General features: G+C 53.6%; 6 protein-coding genes across 6 annotated transcripts; 1 reads left to right on the top strand and 5 right to left on the bottom strand.

Moving 5' to 3' along the window:
• Window positions 1-173: 173 nt before the first annotated feature.
• N0V96_004565 (uncharacterized protein) lies at window positions 174-1,997 on the bottom strand (the record flags this gene model as incomplete). The annotated part of the gene is made up of 1 exon (XM_053188630.2): window positions 174-1,997. One exon carries the CDS (start codon window positions 1,995-1,997, stop codon window positions 174-176), a length of 1,824 nt encoding a protein of 607 aa, XP_053054592.2.
• A 1,242-nt stretch (window positions 1,998-3,239) lies between these two features.
• On the bottom strand, window positions 3,240-5,172 carry N0V96_004564 (uncharacterized protein; the record flags this gene model as incomplete). The annotated part of the gene is made up of 5 exons (XM_065757151.1): window positions 3,240-3,772; window positions 3,825-3,902; window positions 4,241-4,262; window positions 4,470-4,639; window positions 5,076-5,172. 5 exons carry the CDS (start codon window positions 5,170-5,172, stop codon window positions 3,240-3,242), a joined length of 900 nt encoding a protein of 299 aa, XP_065614364.1.
• A 691-nt stretch (window positions 5,173-5,863) lies between these two features.
• Window positions 5,864-6,460, bottom strand: N0V96_004563 (uncharacterized protein; the record flags this gene model as incomplete). Its single annotated transcript, XM_065757150.1, has 3 exons — window positions 5,864-6,037; window positions 6,063-6,206; window positions 6,284-6,460. The coding sequence occupies 3 exons, from the start codon at window positions 6,458-6,460 to the stop codon at window positions 5,864-5,866; spliced, it is 495 nt and encodes a 164-aa protein (XP_065614363.1).
• A 783-nt stretch (window positions 6,461-7,243) lies between these two features.
• Window positions 7,244-12,556, top strand: SWR1 (swr1 complex component; the record flags this gene model as incomplete). Its single annotated transcript, XM_053188628.2, has 1 exon — window positions 7,244-12,556. One exon carries the CDS (start codon window positions 7,244-7,246, stop codon window positions 12,554-12,556), a length of 5,313 nt encoding a protein of 1,770 aa, XP_053054590.2.
• Window positions 12,557-12,900: 344 nt separating this feature from the next.
• On the bottom strand, window positions 12,901-13,773 carry N0V96_004561 (uncharacterized protein; the record flags this gene model as incomplete). The annotated part of the gene is made up of 2 exons (XM_065757149.1): window positions 12,901-13,414; window positions 13,499-13,773. The coding sequence occupies 2 exons, from the start codon at window positions 13,771-13,773 to the stop codon at window positions 12,901-12,903; spliced, it is 789 nt and encodes a 262-aa protein (XP_065614362.1).
• Window positions 13,774-17,326: 3,553 nt separating this feature from the next.
• On the bottom strand, window positions 17,327-18,035 carry N0V96_004560 (uncharacterized protein; the record flags this gene model as incomplete). Its single annotated transcript, XM_053188626.1, has 2 exons — window positions 17,327-17,824; window positions 17,883-18,035. The coding sequence occupies 2 exons, from the start codon at window positions 18,033-18,035 to the stop codon at window positions 17,327-17,329; spliced, it is 651 nt and encodes a 216-aa protein (XP_053054588.1).
• Between the last annotated feature and the right edge of the window lie 995 nt (window positions 18,036-19,030).

Raw genomic sequence — 19,030 nt, 5'->3', positions numbered from 1 at the left:
GGATAGGCCAGGACTGGTCGGGGACTCTGACATAAATGAGCCGCAATAGCCGCTTACTAGAACCAATGTCACCTGTTGCACTAACACCCCAAAACCTCGAAATCTTACCGAGTGAATTGTCCAGTCATCTTTGAGGAGTATTTACGACTTTCCTCGATAGTATTTACCGTAATCTAGATGTGACTCTGAAAAAAGTCCACATAATCAAAAAAGCTCCTTTTCACCCACCTCGCCAACCCCGGATCCGACCGATTCACACCCATCATCCCATACTGCGCCTCGAAGCTCCCAAACTCATTATTATCAATCCAGCTCCACGCCAGCGCCCCAATAACATTCACCCCGTCCTCGTGAATAGCCCTCAACGTCTCGGTCAAAAAGTTTTGATAGTACATTGTCCTCTCGAAATCATACCGCTGCGCATCGTGCGACGTCTCTGCGTCCGCCAGCTGCGGGAATCCAAACTCCGTGACCATGATGCCCGAGGGCCGGTACGTGTTCCAGACGAAGCCGAATTGTTCCCTCACGTACGACGGGGCGATGAGGGCGCCGCCTTCGGAGATCGCGCCCATTGCCCAGCTGTTGGCTTGGATCGTGGTGAGCGTCACGCATGAGGGCCAGAGAGGGTCGGAGGAGTTGGCCGCGCAGGCTTCGTAACCGCCTGGTGGATTCGTGGCGTACTGGGCGCCGTAGGGGTCAAAGGCCCAGTAGTCCATGGCCCCGTTGATGTGCGCGAGTTGCTCGTCGGTCAGGGCCTTTGTGAGCGTGGTGTTCATTTTGGGCGTGTTGAGGACTACTTCAGGGAACTGTTTCCCAAGGAATAGCGGGTTGCTCATGATGCCAAGGATGAAGTCTTGGTAGCGGTATGAGGCTGCGACGTCGTCTGGGTTACCCGGGTCCAGGGGGACGGCGAGGTTGTTGGCGAACTTCATTGTGATCTTGCCGGTTCCGCCGAGAACGTCCTTGTACCAGCGGTAGACGTCCGCGTGGGCGAGGAGGAAAGCTGTCAAGCCGTCGTAGCTAGGCAGGGTGAACTGCACGGCAATGTTTGGCTCGTTGAAGGTGACCCAGTACGGCACTCTATCCGCATACCGCGCCATGACTTGCTTGGCATAGTACGCGTAGTGACTTGGGAACTCGTCGAGGTTGTCAAAGATGCCAACAGGGTTGTCGATGTGCATCAATGTTGCAACCGGGGTGATGCCGTACTCTATGCAAGTGTTAATCACGTCGTCGTAGTGATCCAGCGCCTGCTGGTTGACCGGCGAACCCGCTCTGCCAAAGGGCACGACACGAGTCCAGGAGATGGAGAAGGAGAAGTACGGCACGCCGAGAGCCGCAAGCCTTGCGATGTCCTGCTTGTACAAAAAGTAGTGCATGTCTGCAACATTGGAGTCATTGGTACCAAGCAGTCCCTGGCCGTTGACACCAACAACGTCAAGCACAGCAGGGCCGCGACCCTCGATTTGGAGACCTCCTTCGATCTGCCATGCACTAGCAGCCACGCCCCATACAAAGTCGGCAGGGAACTTGAGGTCGGCGTTGTCGTTCAGAGGTCTGGCGGGTAGCTGAGGGGGGTATACCAGCTCGCTGGACGGGATGGGTGTCGGAGACGCGGTTGTCGTGAAGGGAGGCTCGTGCGTGTAAGTGTAATTTGCCCAGAGAGCAGCGTAGGCGCTCTGACCGTACTGGCCATCGGGGGACGCTGTAGTCGACGGGTTGAAGGAATATGTCGTATAGGTAACATTCTCCGGCAACAATGTCGAAGCTTCAGTAAAGTGTGGTGCGTATGGGGTCGCGATGGTCAGCGGCGATGGCAGCGGTGTCGGGTATCGGTTTACCGTCAGCTGTTCATACGTAAATGTGCTGTAGGACCACGAAGTTGCGGCAGTTGGCCCGATGGTTGTCGATGGAGCACCGGAAGTCTGAAGAGCAGCGGCATACGCCCCAGTTAAAGAGACTGCTGCTAGACCTAGATATGCTTGCAACATTGTCATGATCCCTGTTTGACTGGCTACCTACAACGCAAGTGAGCTTGCAGGACATCAGTCATCTGGGCGAACAGATTATGGGAATCTGGACAAGAAGTCTTTCTTATACATGACCAATTGAGGCACCAATGCCCGAATCCTGCCTGGAAACAACCGAATTCAAGCTGTCGACCGGATATCCCGATGTTCCAATGCCAATTTCCTTTACACCCCACACTATGAACAGTTCCCCAAATCCCCGCACACGTAAACGACGATGAGTCGCATTAGTTTATCAAAACCAACGAATTGCAGGTCACGCTGGCTCATTTGCGGAGTGCGAGATCTGGGGTCTGGGGTACCTTTGCAACCCATCCCGGCGAGCACTCCATCCCGGCTTTCGGTTCGGGAGGCGTGTTCCCGCGCAGAGAGCCCAAAGTTGTCAGTCTCCTCGTGTAAGCCGGACGTGTTCACTTACTATGGGATTGGGATTCAAGCCAAGGTGGGGAAGGAACAGGCAGTGATCCTGTGTACAGAACTTTAGAAAGAATAAACTACAGATTAGACACTCACTATAGAGTTGCAAGTACAGAATGTCCAGCTATAAGAAAGGCGAAAACAAGTGATTAATCGAGGTTTGTTCACGGAACGGAGCGGCTCATGGGATGAACAAATGGATGATGCACTAACCTGTCAAAGTCCGAGCCGACGAGGTCGACCACCATGGATATCCATTCGGAATACATACATAACCCGCGTGTTCAATCGGCCCTATAGTGGATCGAAGCTCCCCCACCTCCGGAATATCCAAACATCTCTCCCCGAACCATCGGCCGAGTTGTGGTGACTTGTCAGCGGTTGAATAACCTTGAATGACCTTACCTTACTTTGTGGCTAAAGAGGCAAAGGCTCGGTACGTGACAGCGAATCAAGCTTTAAGCCCACTGTATACCAAAATAAAGGTAAGCTTGAAATAACGTGTTGAAATTCTATTTACTGCTAGTGGAGAAGGAATGCTACTTGTGGGAGTCGTTGCCGTTTTGGTGAAAACTCAACGTCTTTCGTGGAAAGTACCCCACGGCCCAAAACTTCATAGCGCAACCCATACCTGATCTTCGCCGGTAGAGTCTCATACCATCATACATAACCATCCAGCCAAAGCCGAAACTTTTCTTACCGAGTGAATTCTCTTGATTAGTCTCGTCGTGTCTAATGTGCGTGTCTCTTGATATCTCGGCGCCCGGTAGTTCCTGACACTGCAGTGGATGATCAAAGAATGGGGCTGGAATGGCCGTGATCAGATTGGGCGACAGCTTCTGCAACATCAAGAGGCGTGAAGTCGCGTTTACACTGACTCGGCTTCATGGCAGATTGCGACCGCTCAATTTCGTTGTTCTTGACGACTGGATCAAATGATACGGATCGCCGGATACTTTTCGCCGCCGCAGACCGCTTCTTCAATGGCCTACCCAGCGTGCCCAACGACGGAGCGCGCTTGGCAGTGTTGGCAGGATCAATCAACGTGAACCTGGCCTCAGGCGTGTTCAGGACCGAGACCGCCCGAGCTTTCACCCTTTTCAACAGCTCCGGGTCTGACGTTGATTTGGGAAATGTTGATGCCGATGGCTTTAGGATGTCTTGCTGAGGTTGGCACTCTTTACGAGACTTGACCTCCGTCGCGGGAATCGGAACGTAGAGCTCTCGTCGAGGTTGAGGACTATTTCCGTCAGACACTGCCAGACCAAGCTCTGGCATGTTCCACTTCGCGGCCGGGGCAGCCTGTGACTTTGCATCGTTGACGGCTGCTGCAGGTCAGTACGATCCCAACCAAGAGTAAGAAACGAGAATACATACAAGGGACGAATTTGTCGGTTGTAGACTCTGGGGCTTCTAACGAAATCAATGGTGCCGCACCCTGTTTTTGTTGGCCCTCTGTGGAGAAACAGCTTGGTTCAAGGTTGCCATAAAGGCCTTCGCCAACCAGGAAATTCCAATACATGGAATTCAATGGCCCGGTGTTGTGAGCTGGCCGACTGGTGGTATCTTGATGCATGAGGGATGGGTGCGCTGCGCTAGCTGAGACGGAGAAAACACCGGTGCGTGATGGATTTCGACGGATCACGCGAGCCTGGGACTGTTCTATCAGACGCTGAACGAGTTCTTCAGTCGAAGGGAGCCGCCGTGCCGGTTGCGCTGCTGTTTGGAAGACTGGCAAGGTCATGGGCGCTGGAGTTGAAGACAAAGGCTGTTGAGGCGGATCTCTCACAAACCTTGCAGGCCATTGCTGAGAAGCTAGATCGTAGCCTGTCGGATAGACTGCTGAGGGAAAGCCTTGTGCCAGCGTGGCATTCTCCCACATGTGTCGGTTCGGCCAGGCAATGGCAGCTTCCTCGAGTGTCTCTGTTGCATTAGAAATGATCAGCCCGCAGTCCAGACAGCGGATCGAGTCACCAGCTGCTACCGACCTAGTGGAGCGTGACAGAAAGAAAATGCAGCAACATTTTTGATGTGCTCCAAGGAATGAGTCGTCGGGTCACGCTGGACTGCTTCCGTGACAATAACTTGGATGCGGCCAAGGGATGCGGCAGGATTCCAGGGGTATTCTTGCAAATATTTCTCGTTGAAGGCAGGGAACCTGATCACATCGCGGTCACCGTGTTTGTTTGGTTCTGTAAAGAGGCAGATCAGCGGCATATTCCCTAGGCTAGTTCATGCATCGGCACCTATGTCGACTGACTGAGACTTTGCGAGATGGGGAGAGGCGTCCGCCGGCCTTGGTTGAACACGTCCTCGCTGAAAGTCCGTTAGAAGCTGTAAGCGATACGGACATCGACTGCAGATGTTCTTACGCGACGAGATTCCCATCGATGTACACTCGGGCTGCAAAGACTACGAGGTTTGCATTTCGATTCGGGTTGCTGATAGAAGGGGTTGTCCAAGAAAAGATGGAAATCGTGAGCGGCATGTTGCGGGGAAGACTGGGGACGAAGCCATGAACAACCGGCAAGCCAAAAGACTCCAAAGATGGTGCTGGCTTCGATTCTGTCAGGGCATCCATTGATCAGCAAGGAAATGTCCATGACCGCAGAGCTCGTCAAGACTGACCAAGGTCCGGGATGACGGAGCAGTCTGTCTTGAACTCCTTCAGCGGCACCGATCCATTGCCGGGGAACAGCAGGACGTCCCAATTATCGTAACGCATGTCGGAATTCCTCACGGTATCTAGTCGAGCGCGACGATCAGTAAAGTATTTGTTGTTGGCAGAAACGCGAGCAGGCGATGGCGGATACGACAAACGTGGAGTCCGATGATCGAGATTAGTATGCTGTAAACACTGAATAATGCGGTTGTTTTGTTTGACGTCGGGTCTGTTTATTGAGTGATTATGGACAGAGTTCTTAAGAAGTCTTTGGCACGGCAAGGTGTCGTAGCTCTTTCGCCTAAGGGGCAAGCAGCAATGGAACTGAGATGCCTCGTGGAAAGAAGGAACTGGCTGCCTTGCGATTCTTCGCCAATTCTACACCAAAGGCAGTGGCCAACGCCAGTCAGCCGGGCACTTGCCATCCCATCGTCAAGAATCGCCCTAGGTATAGCCAAGTAACTTGCGGTCCTGCCATTCCTTGGGGAAACCTGTCGCGTCTGCGTCCCACTCCGCCTGTCAGATGCGACTACCTTGGTTGTCGGGTCAGCATGGCTGATATCACTGCGGATGATTCTGACTGGAACATTGACTGAAGACATATGAACTTGTTGCTGGTGGGGTTCCCAAAGGATTTCTTCTTCTGCTCTAAAATACACACATGCGTTACCATTCGTAACCCCCGACATTTCACACTTTTCATGGGTCCGCGTCACCAGCCTTTCTCGCCTGTCGTTATGTTAGTCTTGCAAATTTAATCTGATATATCTGCTGCAGAACCTACCCGCAGAGCGCTAGCACCTCCCAGCTCCCTCTCGAGTCCGTCGGGGAATTCTCTCGGGTATGAAGCCTTGTCGGGGTAGCTGGCCTTAACGACACCGCAGACACCGAGGAAGACGACGATAAAGGCACCGATCTGGGCCAGACCCTTGCCGGTGGTGGTCCAGGTGTACTCGAAGGGGGGAGAACATGCCGAGCAAGTCGTGGTCTTCGTGGACAGGCTCGCCAAAGTTGCGGCGCTCCTGCTTGTCCCACCAATCGCCGTGGGGGTCGCGGAACTGTCTCTTGATGAAGGGAGGGTTGATGTATCCGCCGTTCTGCGCGTCTCCAAGTTAGCCACGGCTACCGAGCCTCTCTCTCCGTTTCTCTCGCCGCCAATTGCCGTGTCACTGACCATGTTGGGGTCTTCCGCGTCAGACAGAGTCGGGTACTCGGGGTACTTCTCCTCGAGAACCTTGCGGTCGTTGAACTGAGGAGGGAAGAAGGTACGTTGCTGGACAATCGGGGTTCGTCGGGCGGCCTGGACGGCGCCGCGGACCGTCGAGGCCCGCGCAAATCGTTGGGACAGCATCTGCGGAAGAGACGGATTAGATTGTCACAATGATCTACGAGTCAATTGAGGGTTTAATGGGAATACCGTGGCCGAGATTGTGGTTCCGATGCGGGCCCAATTGCTTGGTATTTTTGGATGTGATGTCGTCGCAGGTCTGATCCAAAGCTTTGGTCGATTGATGATTGCTAGCCAAATCCCTCGATTGTGGTTGGCTGGACCGGATGTGGTGTATGCCTGAGGCGCGCAACGTCCAGAGCTGGTCACTTTTTTGAGGTGCGCGCCAGTCAGAGAAGGATGTGGGGCGCTTTGGTCCAATACGGGTCTCTGGTTGGATGGAATCGCCCTGACTCCTGTCACCCATTTCGTTGATTCAAGGGAGCAAAGTCCCCCAAACACTGCTCTTCTTTTCATTGGTGGTTCGAGTCACAGTGGTGTGTAGCTGCCTGCCTGTACCTCAGGGCAGCATCAATCGTCCGCCGTCACCACCCGAACGACCTCTATGCCCCTACGCCCCCCGAATCTGAGGGTCTGAGGCCAAGTACCAACGTTCTCTTTTCGGCTAGCCCAGGCAAGGCCGGAGCTGCATCTTTGCAAAAAAATCTATCATCAAACTTTTTGCTGGCGACGCTGGTTTTGCATCCTTTTTCCAACGCAGCCGGTCACCAAGACGTGTCATCATGTTCAAACTCGAAACTAGGATTCTCTGAGTATACACCATTCCATAGACGTTAATTTTGACGCTTCAGATGCCGGCCCCGTCGAGATCACGGCCCCATCTCGCGTCCGCCCCCCGTTGCTATTATGAACAAGACCGCGTCGCCCGACCCTGCGCAACCCACCAACGAGGTCATCGACTCCCAACGCGACGAACAAACCGCAACTGTACCTCAATATGATACCGATCCGCCCTCATCACCTCTTGAATCCCTCGGATCCGACGATTTCGAAGGCCAACTGACCCCCAACGGCAACGACTTCATCGGCCTACCCCTCCGCTCACCATCACCTACATCACCACTATCTCCGTCAACACCCTCGCCCTCGCCTCCCCCTCCCGTGCCCTCCTCCGACATCGATGATGAACGCCCTTCGAAACGACGTCGCGTCTCCACGCCATCTGCGCCTGGGTCTGGCCAGAAAAAGAAACAAATCTCCCCGCCATGGAAGAAGATCACCGCCGAGGGTCCGACCTCTTTCATCGATAATGGCAGACGCAAGTCTGGTCGAATCAACACCATTCCCCTCGAATTTCATCCGCCATCCGGCAAGCGAATGACGAGAGGAGCTCTTCACAGCAGCCCACCCTCCAAGAACAAGTATGCTTCTACCAACGGCCACGCCGCAACGCCCACCCCAAACGGAACTTCCAAGTCCAAGACTCCCTCGCGAAAACCATCAGTAGCAAAGCCCGCACCACCTCCGCCCAAGACCTCCAACCGAAAGTCGACTGCGAACGAGACCAAGTCTACCTCCCGATCCACGCGCAAGCGAAGCCCTTCCCCATCTGCTCAACCAACTAGGCAGTCAACGCGGACAAGGCGGGGCCGTCGCAGCTCCATCGACGATGAGGTAGCGAGAACTTCGGCGGGTAGCCCGAACCGTACGCGGATTAAGTTACGTGTGCGCGCGACCGAGCTACCCGTTGTACATCCGGGACAAGTCAGCAAAAGGCTAAGAATTGGCCCCAACTTTGAAGAGTACTGGGAAAAGGCGCAGGCAATACCCGTTGAAGATGGTGGCATGTACGTCCCAGAGGAGGGGCCTAGCTACACTGATGAGATGGCTCAGAAGGATGCTCAGATTGTCTTGCGCATTGAAGAGGCCGTGGAGCCTGGCGGTATCCTTTCACAAGAGCGCTGCACCCTGTTTGTTCCCGAGGCGGAAGAGGAACCACCACGCCAATGGGCCCATGCAGACCACATGGCCAAGGCTGTTACCAACTTCCGCAAGCTAATGGTAGCAGAGCAGCAAAGACATCGGGCGCAGGCCAAGAGGATTGCCGAAGCTTGCAAGGACGCCTGGCTCCGGCGCCAACCAAAGTCAGCAGAAGAACTCGAGGCCGAGACGCGCTTTGTGTGGATCGGGCGATACAGAGTTGTTGTCAAAAGCATGTTTGGAACCTGGGAGAATGTTCGGTACGAGATTAATCGGCGGAGAATTCAAGAATGGGAAGCGGAGGAGCAGCGCCGGGTTAAAGCTGCGCTTCAGGAGGCAGTCAATCTGTCAGAGCAGAAGCTGCAGGCAAGAAGAACACAGGCGGACTCAGACATATCCGACGAAGATGACCTCGACGATGACGACAATGACGAGGACCTTGACGACCTCGACAGCGACCTCGAAAATAGCCAATCAATGTCGGTAGACGCGGATGATGATGACTCCGGCAATGACGACGACGATGTCATGTCATCTTCAGAAGAGGAGGAAGCAGGCGAAGATCACACTGGCGATGCTGGTGACGAGAAGCTCACTATGGAACAGCTTCGTGCCAAATACGCCAACCTACCGGAACTTCCTCCCGACGAGCAAGCCGAAAAGAAGCTTCCTCATGGCGTTGAGTCCGAGGCAGACTCAAAAGTTGTGGCAACCAGCCCCGGAGAAGAGACCAGCGATGAGTCCGTCGACATGGATGACGACATGGGATCCACCGACATGGACGACAGCGATGACGGCTCTGGTGCGGATGAAGAGTCTGAAGAGGAAGACGGAGACGAGGAGCCCTCTGGGTTGTTGGGTATGCTCTTTGGGAAATCCGAGTTGAAGAAGATCAAGGATGAAGTGCCACCTGATGACAAGGAGCCACGTGAAAGCACTGCAGCCTTGGTGGCTGATGGTGCATCCCCACAAGCAGAGGCATCATCGAACTTTAGGGGCGAGATGGTGGAGGATGAAGATGACGATGAAGTGTCTCTGATTCAACATCCCGGTATCTTCTTGGACGGTGATGAGATGGAGATTGACACAGAAGTACAAGCTACTGTGGCACCAGGCGCTGGCGACCAGGGTGATGGTGCCGAAATTGCAGCCTTCGAGAAGGAGCCCACCATACCCCTACAGTCGCTCAAGTCGGATGAGGCCTTGGTCAATGGCATGGACAAGGAACCGACAGTCACGAGTGTAGAAGCCACCACCAACGGGATACCAGAGGCAATGGAATCTGCTGATACGGAAATGCAAGACGCGCCATCGAAAAAACCAGAGGCGTCAATACCCCCAGCGCCATCTACGACTGCTATGGTCCCAACGAAACATATCACCCCTGATACCGATATCGTTACCGTCCCGCCAAGTCGAGAACAAAGTCATTCGCCCCCTACGTCCGACACAAAGCCTTCAGATATTGACACAATGTCTTTGGCAACCCCAGGGGCAAAGGATATTGTCAGTCGGTCAGCTTCACCAACACCCAATTCACAACAGACGCAAATCCCGTTTTTACTTCGCGGTACTCTGCGTGAATATCAGCATCATGGACTGGACTGGCTAGCGGGACTGTATGCCAACAACACCAACGGCATTCTTGCAGATGAGATGGGTCTTGGCAAAACCATCCAGACCATTTCCCTACTCGCTCATCTTGCTTGTCACCATGAGGTTTGGGGACCGCATCTGGTGATTGTACCAACGAGTGTCATGCTCAACTGGGAGATGGAGTTCAAGAAATGGTGTCCTGGTTTCAAGATTCTCTCTTACTACGGCACTCAAGAGGAGAGGAAACGCAAGCGGCAGGGATGGAACAATGATGACGTATGGAACGTCTGCATCACATCTTACCAGCTTGTCATCCAGGACCAACAGGTCTTCAAACGCCGGAGGTGGCACTACATGATCCTCGACGAGGCTCACAACATCAAGAACTTCAAATCCCAGCGGTGGCAGACGCTACTTGGTTTCAATACTCGGGCAAGGCTTCTACTTACAGGCACTCCACTTCAAAATAACCTCACCGAGTTGTGGTCGCTGCTGTTCTTCCTTATGCCAGCCGAAAATGGTGTGGGTGGATTCGCAGACTTGCAAGAGTTCCACGATTGGTTTCACAAGCCAGAGTCTCAAATCCTGGAAAACGGCCGCGAGACGATGGACGAGGAAGCGCGAGCGATCATTTCCAAGTTGCACAAGGTCTTGCGACCGTATCTACTACGAAGACTCAAGGCCGACGTCGAAAAGCAAATGCCGGCCAAGTACGAGCACGTCGAGTTCTGTCGCCTGTCGAAGCGTCAACGCGAATTGTACGATGGCTTCTTGGCTCGCACAGACACCCGGGAGACGTTGTCCTCTGGCAATTACCTTTCCATCATCAACTGTCTGATGCAGTTGCGGAAAGTCTGCAACCATCCCGATCTTTTCGTGGACCGCCCCATCATGACTTCCTTTAGAATGCAGAAATCTGTTCCAGCAGAATACCAGGTGACCGACCAGTTCCTACACCGATCTTTACTTGCAGTAGAGCCAATGTCTATTGTTAGCCTGGGTGTTCTCAACATGATTCCTACGCAGCACGAGAACATGTCCAACACGACAGCGGAGCGTATTTCGCAGCTCAGCCTTCACAGGGTCCTGATGGAACTAAGAGAGGCACAGAACACCAGAGCCCATCTAGCTCGTACAAACCTCGACCCTTCCACAGTTGAGTCGAACATTATGTATCTGGATAGCCTGGCTCGCTGGCGCCGCTTCGAGGAATTGCAGCACAGCGTGTACCTGAATGCTCTCCGTGGCCAACGTCGGCCCATCTATGGCAAGCGCTTGATTGATTTCTTGACGCTCGGATTAGACGGTAGACCCCGGAAACCCAAGCCAAGAGTTCCTAACCAGATCTTGAATTGGTTTGCGGAGGATTCCGACTTCCTCCGTGCCGTTATCCGCCCAGCTGACGAACGAGCCGATGCCATGCAGACGATCATCCAAAAGTTCACATGCGTCACTCCCGCCGTCATCACTCGCGACATGAACGAGGTGATACTGGGAAGAAAGGCGGCTCAGGCCTTTACGGACGAGGACCTCAAACTCTCAGCCCCCGTCCGGTGGGCTCCTTTCATGCCCAAGCAGCCACCCATTGACCCATGGCACGAGTCTCGCATGCGTCACAGTATCCAGTTCCCAGACAAGCGACTGTTGCAATACGACTGTGGAAAGCTTCAAGCTTTGGACAAGCTTCTTCGCAAGCTTCAAGCCGGCGGCCATCGTGCCTTGATCTTTACACAAATGACCAAGGTCCTGGATATCCTTGAGCAGTTCCTCAATATCCACGGCCACAAGTACCTTCGACTTGATGGACAAACAAAGATTGAGCAGCGGCAGATCCTCACGGACAGGTTCAACCATGACCCACGCATCTTGTGTTTCATCTTGTCTACACGTTCCGGTGGATTGGGCATCAACCTTACTGGGGCTGATACCGTCATCTTCTACGACCAAGACTGGAACCCAGCCATGGACAAGCAATGCCAGGATCGATGCCATCGAATCGGTCAAACACGAGATGTACACATCTACCGACTCGTCAGCGAGCACACGATTGAAGCCAACATTCTTCGTAAAGCGTCGCAGAAGCAGATGCTGGACGACGTGGTCATTCAGGAGGGTAGTTTCACCACGGACTACTTCAACAAACTTTCCGTGCGGGATGTCCTTGGCACTGAAGGGACCGACCTTGTCGATGATGCCGCTAACGCCGCCATGGACCGCCTTCTGGGTGGAGGAGACAGTGGACCGTCGAGAACCGTGGCCGAGGACCTTAAGCAGGCCGAAGACCAGGAAGACGTGGAAGCCGCCAAGGCAGCCGAGAGGGAAATACAAGACGATGACGCCGAGTTCAACGAGAAGAGTGGCGCACCTTCTGGCGCCTCTAGCACCCGCCAAGGCACGCCGCGAGAGGACGTTGCCGGCCAGTCAGGCGGCGGCCCCGGACCCTCTGGCCTAGGCCGATTCTCTGAATCCGTCGCCCCGGATGAGACGGTAGAGATTGAACACAACGCGTGGGGCGAGAGAATATATAATGTGGACGAGTACATGCTCCGGACGATGTCGGAGCAGCTCAAGGGCACGGCGCTAGACCTGCCCAAGGATAAAAAGAAGAGTAAAAAGAAGGGTCGCGACACACGGAAGCGGTAGGCTGTCTGTTTGCGTGTGTGTCGAAGAGGCGGCACCTTTGTGTAATTGGACGATTGATTTCCGTTTCTGTATTATACGGTTCTTTTTTGAGATGGTCTCGAGGAATAGACCTTTGCATGTATGTATTGCTTGGAGGGGAAGCAAACGGCGTCTCAGAGGAATCAAGCCGTGAACGAGGCGTTTTGGGTTGGTGAGGGGAGGTCCCCAAGGAAGCATAGACATGGACGAGAGTCAAAATCAAGATAAATCTCCAAGCATTCGTTATTCGGCTACTCTCCATGTACGTGATTTGCGATTTCCATTGTTTGTCTGTAGGAACCAAGGATGTGACGGATCAGATCCTATCAGACCGACGCCATGGACGAAGACCCCGCGACACCCTTCCTCGCAACCTCCTCACTCCAAGCCTTCGCCTCTCTCCTCAACTCTCTCTTCACATACCAAAACGTCGCAACCGTCCAGACACCAGCCCACACAAACGGCAACGACCACCCAACAACATACGCAACCTCCCCATCCAGCGTAAAAATCAACGCCGTACAAAGCACAGCACACCCCTCGGCGCCAACAGCCCAAAACGCACCCAACCGCCTCAGCATCGCGCGAAAAACGTGGCTCGCCTCGTAGCGCCTATCAAGCGCGACGCGGAAATCGGTGCCGCCGGACCCGTCGACGGCGCAGACGTCTTCGATGAGGGAGTAGATGCCCGGTCGGAGCTGGGCTCTGCGGGGCACGGAGGAGATGCGGAGAGGGGAGGGGAGGTGGAGGGCGCGGAGGGCGTCGATTAGGAGGAGTTGGGTGCCGAAGACGAGGAGCATTGTTGGGACGGGCATGGAGAGGAGGCGGATTGGGGGATTTCTTGGGACGGTGCCTCTTGGATGGTGTCAATAATGTGTGATTTGGAGTGCCTATCACATATGAACGGGAGGGCGGGGCACTTACACGATGAGTTCAATCATGATGATGATCCATGCAAAGGAAAAGTTCCAGTGAAACCAATCGAGGTACCACCTATGCGCCCCGATGACACGACACGTACTCCCTTTACGCCAAAGCCGCCAGAAGCGGACAAAGTACTCCACGATGCTGGCGCCGCCGACAGCCGCGGTGACGATGGAGAAGACGGCGTTGGGGGAGAGTTTTTCTTTCTTTTCGGTGAGCGTGTTCGTCCCCGGGCCAACGCCGTACCAGAGGCCAAAGTAGAGCGCTATCGGCATGGCGATGGAGTCGAAGAGGATGAGAGTCCAGAAGAGGGCGATTGCTATCTTGCGGGTGCGGAGGGTGTAGTTTAGAGGTGGCGGATTTGGTTGGAAGGCCGGGAGGGTTCGGGGGGGTGCCCCGGCCGTACCGGGGGCTTCGCCGGTGTGGGGTGTGTTTGGGTCCGTTGACGTTCGCGTGGGTGAGAGGGAGCTTCGCCGGGTCATGGCGAGGCTTGGACGGCTGAAGGGGCCGTCGTAGCGGCGGTCAAAGTCATGACTTGGTCTGGTGATGCGCTTCTTTGGGGATCGTGGGGATGAAGGTTGGTTGTGTGGTGCTGATGCTGGGCGCCGTGATGTGTCGATATCTGGTAGATGATGCACCGCTCGCGACCTTTTCTCACCAAGGACGTCTCCATCTCTTGTGTCGGAATTATTTTCATGTTGTCGTCGACTATCCTCACGTAGCTCATGTAGCGTAGAAGCTGGCTTCTGCGGTTGAATGATCTGTAAGCTATGGCGACCAAACGCTGTAGGATCATTTCGATGAGGAGGATGATGTTCGGTGTTGACATCACTGGGGCGCGGATGCCTCGGATCAGGGGGGATTGTCGGCCCCAGGAGCTGCTTTCTCATTCATTGCTGTCAGAAGCCAGCGAGATCGTAGACTTCTACGAAGCGAAAATAGAATGTAATGCCTTTGGAGAAAGATTTTGCGAAGAAAAGATGAACATTGTGAATTCCATGAGGTTATCCGTAGTTGAATAATATATCAAAATAGATAGCAATACATCACGTCGCCAAGACTCCAGAGGGAGACGATCATGACCTTCCGGGACTTCCAACGGAAAGTCGCACTGATCGCACCAAACCGATGAAGGAGGACCCACGGCTAAAAGAAGGCAAATGGAAGATCCGAAGCTTCATTTATTGGGCGAGAGACGTCGGGTGGTGACATTCGGGGGGCTAGGAGCAGAGGCTCCGCCGGGGAACCAGGGATGATGTCAGGATGAATCCTGTGGCAAACCTGAGAAGCTTCCATCTTCCCCCAGCCTAGGCACGTGAGAGCTGATTCGGGCACGACCAGGTCGGTCGTACCGGCTCTGGAAGGTCAATCTTGGGAACTTGCCCGATCAACGGCGGAGGTGGCCGTCAACACGCGGAAAGGGACGTTGGCTGGTGTTTCCTTCGAGTACATTTGACATCATGCAATGAGAGCACTGCACAAATAGAAGGTAAGGACTTTCCTAGAGAGATAAGATGAAATGTTCTTGCCGCTTAGTCATCTCACCATAGCTGCCAAGTGATTAGGCTCTCCCAACTTACTGGATGCCTGGGATACCCCTCATCCCAAACACACCTCACTTCTTCGCCGTGAAGCTCCTGGTGGCCTTCTCACTATCTGGAGATGAGCTACATTTGTCACCATCTGTCCAACCATGCGTCTGATCAATACGGCAACACTGGAGCTTGAGGAGTTTATTGACTATGCCCGCACCCCATCATACGCCATTCTTTCCCATACCTGGGAGAATGGGGAAGTATCGTTCCAAGAATGGAATCACCATGAGACTAGGATAGGAAAGAAAGGCTTCCTTAAGATCAAATCGTTCTGCCAGCTGGCCTCGCAGGACGGGTTCACCCACGCTTGGGTAGACACCAACTGCATCGACAAGCGCAGCTCCGCCGAGTTATCTGAGGCTATCAACTCCATGTGTGCCTGGTACCAAGAGGCAGCTTTTTGTTATGTTTATATGGCCGACGTATCAGTCTCAAGGAGGACCACGGGTCATCGCGATCTGGACAGTCAATTCCTGAATAGCAAATGGTTTACTCGTGGCTGGACTTTGCAAGAGCTGATTGCCCCTCGCCACATTAACTTCTATGCTAACGATTGGGGATTCATTGGAACGAAGCAAAGTTTACTTGAAGCAATACACCGAGCAACCGGAATTGATACAAAGTGTCTGTTAGGTGAAGCATCCCCCTCTGAGTTCAGTATTGCCAAAATCATGTCTTGGGCCGCCGGTCGTGTTACAACTCGCCTCGAAGACCAAGCATATTGTCTCCTCGGTCTCTTCGATGTCAACATGCCGCTCCTCTACGGAGAGGGCGGCAAGGCTTTCATAAGGCTGCAAGAGGAGATAATCAGAAAAACAGATGACCAGAGCATCTTTGTCTACGACATGCCGACCCTGTGCATGACAGCACCCTTGGCTACGTCTCCTTCGCTGTTCGCTAATTCAACAAATGTCAGCCGCTGGTTCCGTTTGGCAGCTCAAATGGCAACGATACCGCCGTTTTATACAATGACCAATGCCGGCCTTTCAATATCGTTGCCACTGATCCAAACCTTGTCACCTAATTTCGTTCTGGGGGTCTTGAACTGCAACACGGTTGAGGAGTACACTAGTAGCTCCGTTTGCCTACCTTTATCATCTCACATGGGCCTTCACTGCCGAAAGTACACTCGAGTATCCCTGCCTGCACCGTGGATATCGCTAAGTTTGCCTACGGCTTCAATAAAATCCCTTCTTCCATGGTATGAAGAAAACGCCGCTCGTCTCGATAATTGGTCCTCGGATTTTCAACCCGAAAAACTGACGAACATTATGATCTCCATGCTTTCCCAGCTGGACCGGGAAGTTCTCTCGAGGTGGGTTTTTGGACCCTCCAAGCAAATGACAGGGAAGGCTGCCAAGGTCTCTTGCTTCATCACGTTCCCGCGTGGCCTTTCCGGCTATCGTCTTTACGCAGCAGACCCCCCCGAAGCGCTGGACGAACAAACGAGTATGATGGCCATGCTTGACCAAAAGATCACCGATGGGAATAGTCGCGGCCTGCTTGTCTTTGAGGAAAGGGGCTCCAGACTTGGCAACGGCAAATACATTGGGATCTACGTCGAAGCGGCATTGGACTACAAAGGCGCCTTGGGAGACTGGCCTCGAGCATGCCGCGTATTGCCAAATTGGAATGTACGAGACGGCGTTGATGTCGTTACCCAGCTCAACAAAAGGTTTCCACCCAGTCGAGCAAGCTGGGTTGGAGATATCTTGGTAACGATCAGGACTGCGATACCGGTCAGGCACAGTCATCCACTATCAACGACCGTCGCATTGATGGTGGAAATTGTCTTTGGCATGGACCACCCTCGAGGTTCTCAAGGTCGAAAGGGTTCGATTAGCGAGTCAATGAGCTCGGATCGGGACGGCCCATTATTGAGAGACTTTAGCGAGTCTGAATGATTTCGATGTCAAAAGTAAAGCATGGGATTCTTGGTCCTGAAAGGAAATTCTAGCAGCATACACCTATCATCTAGTTGGGGTCCTGCCAACTGTAGTTTCAAACTCAAAGTCACTCATTAGGATATGCATTTGGGCTGAAAGTTGTGAGAATTCCAGTTCAATTGAACAGAACAGACTGTGCAGCGCAGCTGCTCCGGCAGCTCAGCTAGCCATTCTGTCTCCAGCTATCAATACACTACACAAAAGGAAACTCGCTAATAACTTCATATAATCATCAGATCTCCATCAATGGATCCTATACCATCTTCCTCCCCCAAATACCGCGCTGCTTAGGCCATGACCTCAGCGTGGAACTGTTCCTGTGCGCCAGCGGGAGCCGCGGGAGCGGCAGGGGCAGCGGGGGCAGCAGGAGCAGCAGGCGCGGCACCACCAGCGGCATCACCGCCGAGCTTCTGAATACCACCATCCAGGGACTGAGTGACCTGGTCAACAGACTGCTGAGCAATACCCTGGCCGATGGCTGGGACCTTGGAAACGATCGCACTGCTGAAGTCCCCAGCAGTCGCCTTCTGCTGCTTGAGCTGGTCAACGGCGATGGAAGTGGCGCCAAGCTTGTCAAGCTCGGGCTTCTTGGCGACCAAGTCATCGACAGAGGTCTGGACAGCGGTGGTCAGGCCACCGGCTGACTGCTGGAGGGTGAGGGCATCGGTGAGGGAGAGCTCCTGGGCGCCCTGAATTTGCGTGGTACCCTGCTTCAGCGAGGTCTGGACCTTGTTGGAGGCATCAAGCAGGTTAGCGGCGGTGTTGGGATCCGCAGCGTTGAGAGCCTATGCAAGAAGGGATTAGCTTCGGTCACTGAACAATGTTCAAGTCTTCTTTTCGTACCTTGACAGCGGTGTCGAGCCCGGTAAGAGAGTCCTGGACGCTGGTCAAGGCAGCCTGGATGGGCTGAAGTTGACGCTTGCTGGCGAGAGAAGCGGGAGCTGCAACGGCAGAGCCGGCAAGCAGGGCCTGGACGAAGACGTTGGTGAAGTGCATTTTGATTGGTATTTGGTGAGCAAAGGCTTTATTTGGATTGAATCGAAGATTAAAAATTCTTTGGAATGGTGTTGGAAGATTGTTGGAAGCTGAGAAGGCTGGATGCTGATGAGATGGAAGGAAAACCTGAGCTACACCAGGAGATCCACCGTCTTAATATACCAGCTTCGAGACATTGACAACAAGTCAACTTGGCCTTTGCCTTTCAGTCACCGAGACTTCATCCGAGCCATTGCAGTCTCAGTCCAAGAGACATCAATTACCGTACGACTCATCAGCCTGTATCCCCAGTACCTAGACCTGCGGTACGCAAAACCAACTCCTCTCACAGTTAGCATCGTCAGAACCTGTCAGTACTTGCCTAAGCTGTTGCAATTGGCGCCGCGGGAGCCTCATCCGGCTGGGTGTAGTCACGGCCGAGGATGAACCCTTGAAACGCGCGCAGACGGCACGCCATGCAGCGTGGTTCGGCCGTCGACCAAAGATCACGGCTTTCGCGGTCAGACGAAACGAAATGTGGATTCACGGACCCTAGCTAGAAGCGTCAGTCTCTCGACCCGGGCAGCAGTGACAGATTTTTACAATGAGTCTGCATGGCAACCCTGAACGAGAAAGGGAGATCCCTTCTATTTTCATCCTCCGGCAGCGGTACTGCTCATTCCCCATGGTGTTTGCGTTCACGAATCGCACCGCCTAGACCATATTGCGATCGCGGCAAGCTGCGATACCTGCCGAAGCATTTCAGATGGCACGAATCATTACTTTCTTTCCCTTCAATTTGTCAAGAGCTCATATCAAATGTTTCTGCTCGACAGCTATGAAGGCTCCCGAGGTAGCACTGAGGGCTTAGATTTCGATATCAGACCCGCGGTCTTGGCAAACGTACTGCAAACTGTCACGCCTCTCGGCCCGCAATTACTCTCCAGACTAACGCAATAAGCTTACTTAATGGTTCAAAACTTCAGTAGACTGATCAGTGGCGCAGACTGAGTAGA

The sequence above is a fragment of the Colletotrichum fioriniae genome (assembly GCF_027942845.1).
Source record: "Colletotrichum fioriniae strain IMI 355084 chromosome Unknown scaffold_4, whole genome shotgun sequence".
Taxonomy (NCBI): domain Eukaryota; kingdom Fungi; phylum Ascomycota; class Sordariomycetes; order Glomerellales; family Glomerellaceae; genus Colletotrichum; species Colletotrichum fioriniae.
Note: the sequence above shows the minus strand (reverse complement) of the source record. Positions and strands in the feature narration are given on the sequence as shown.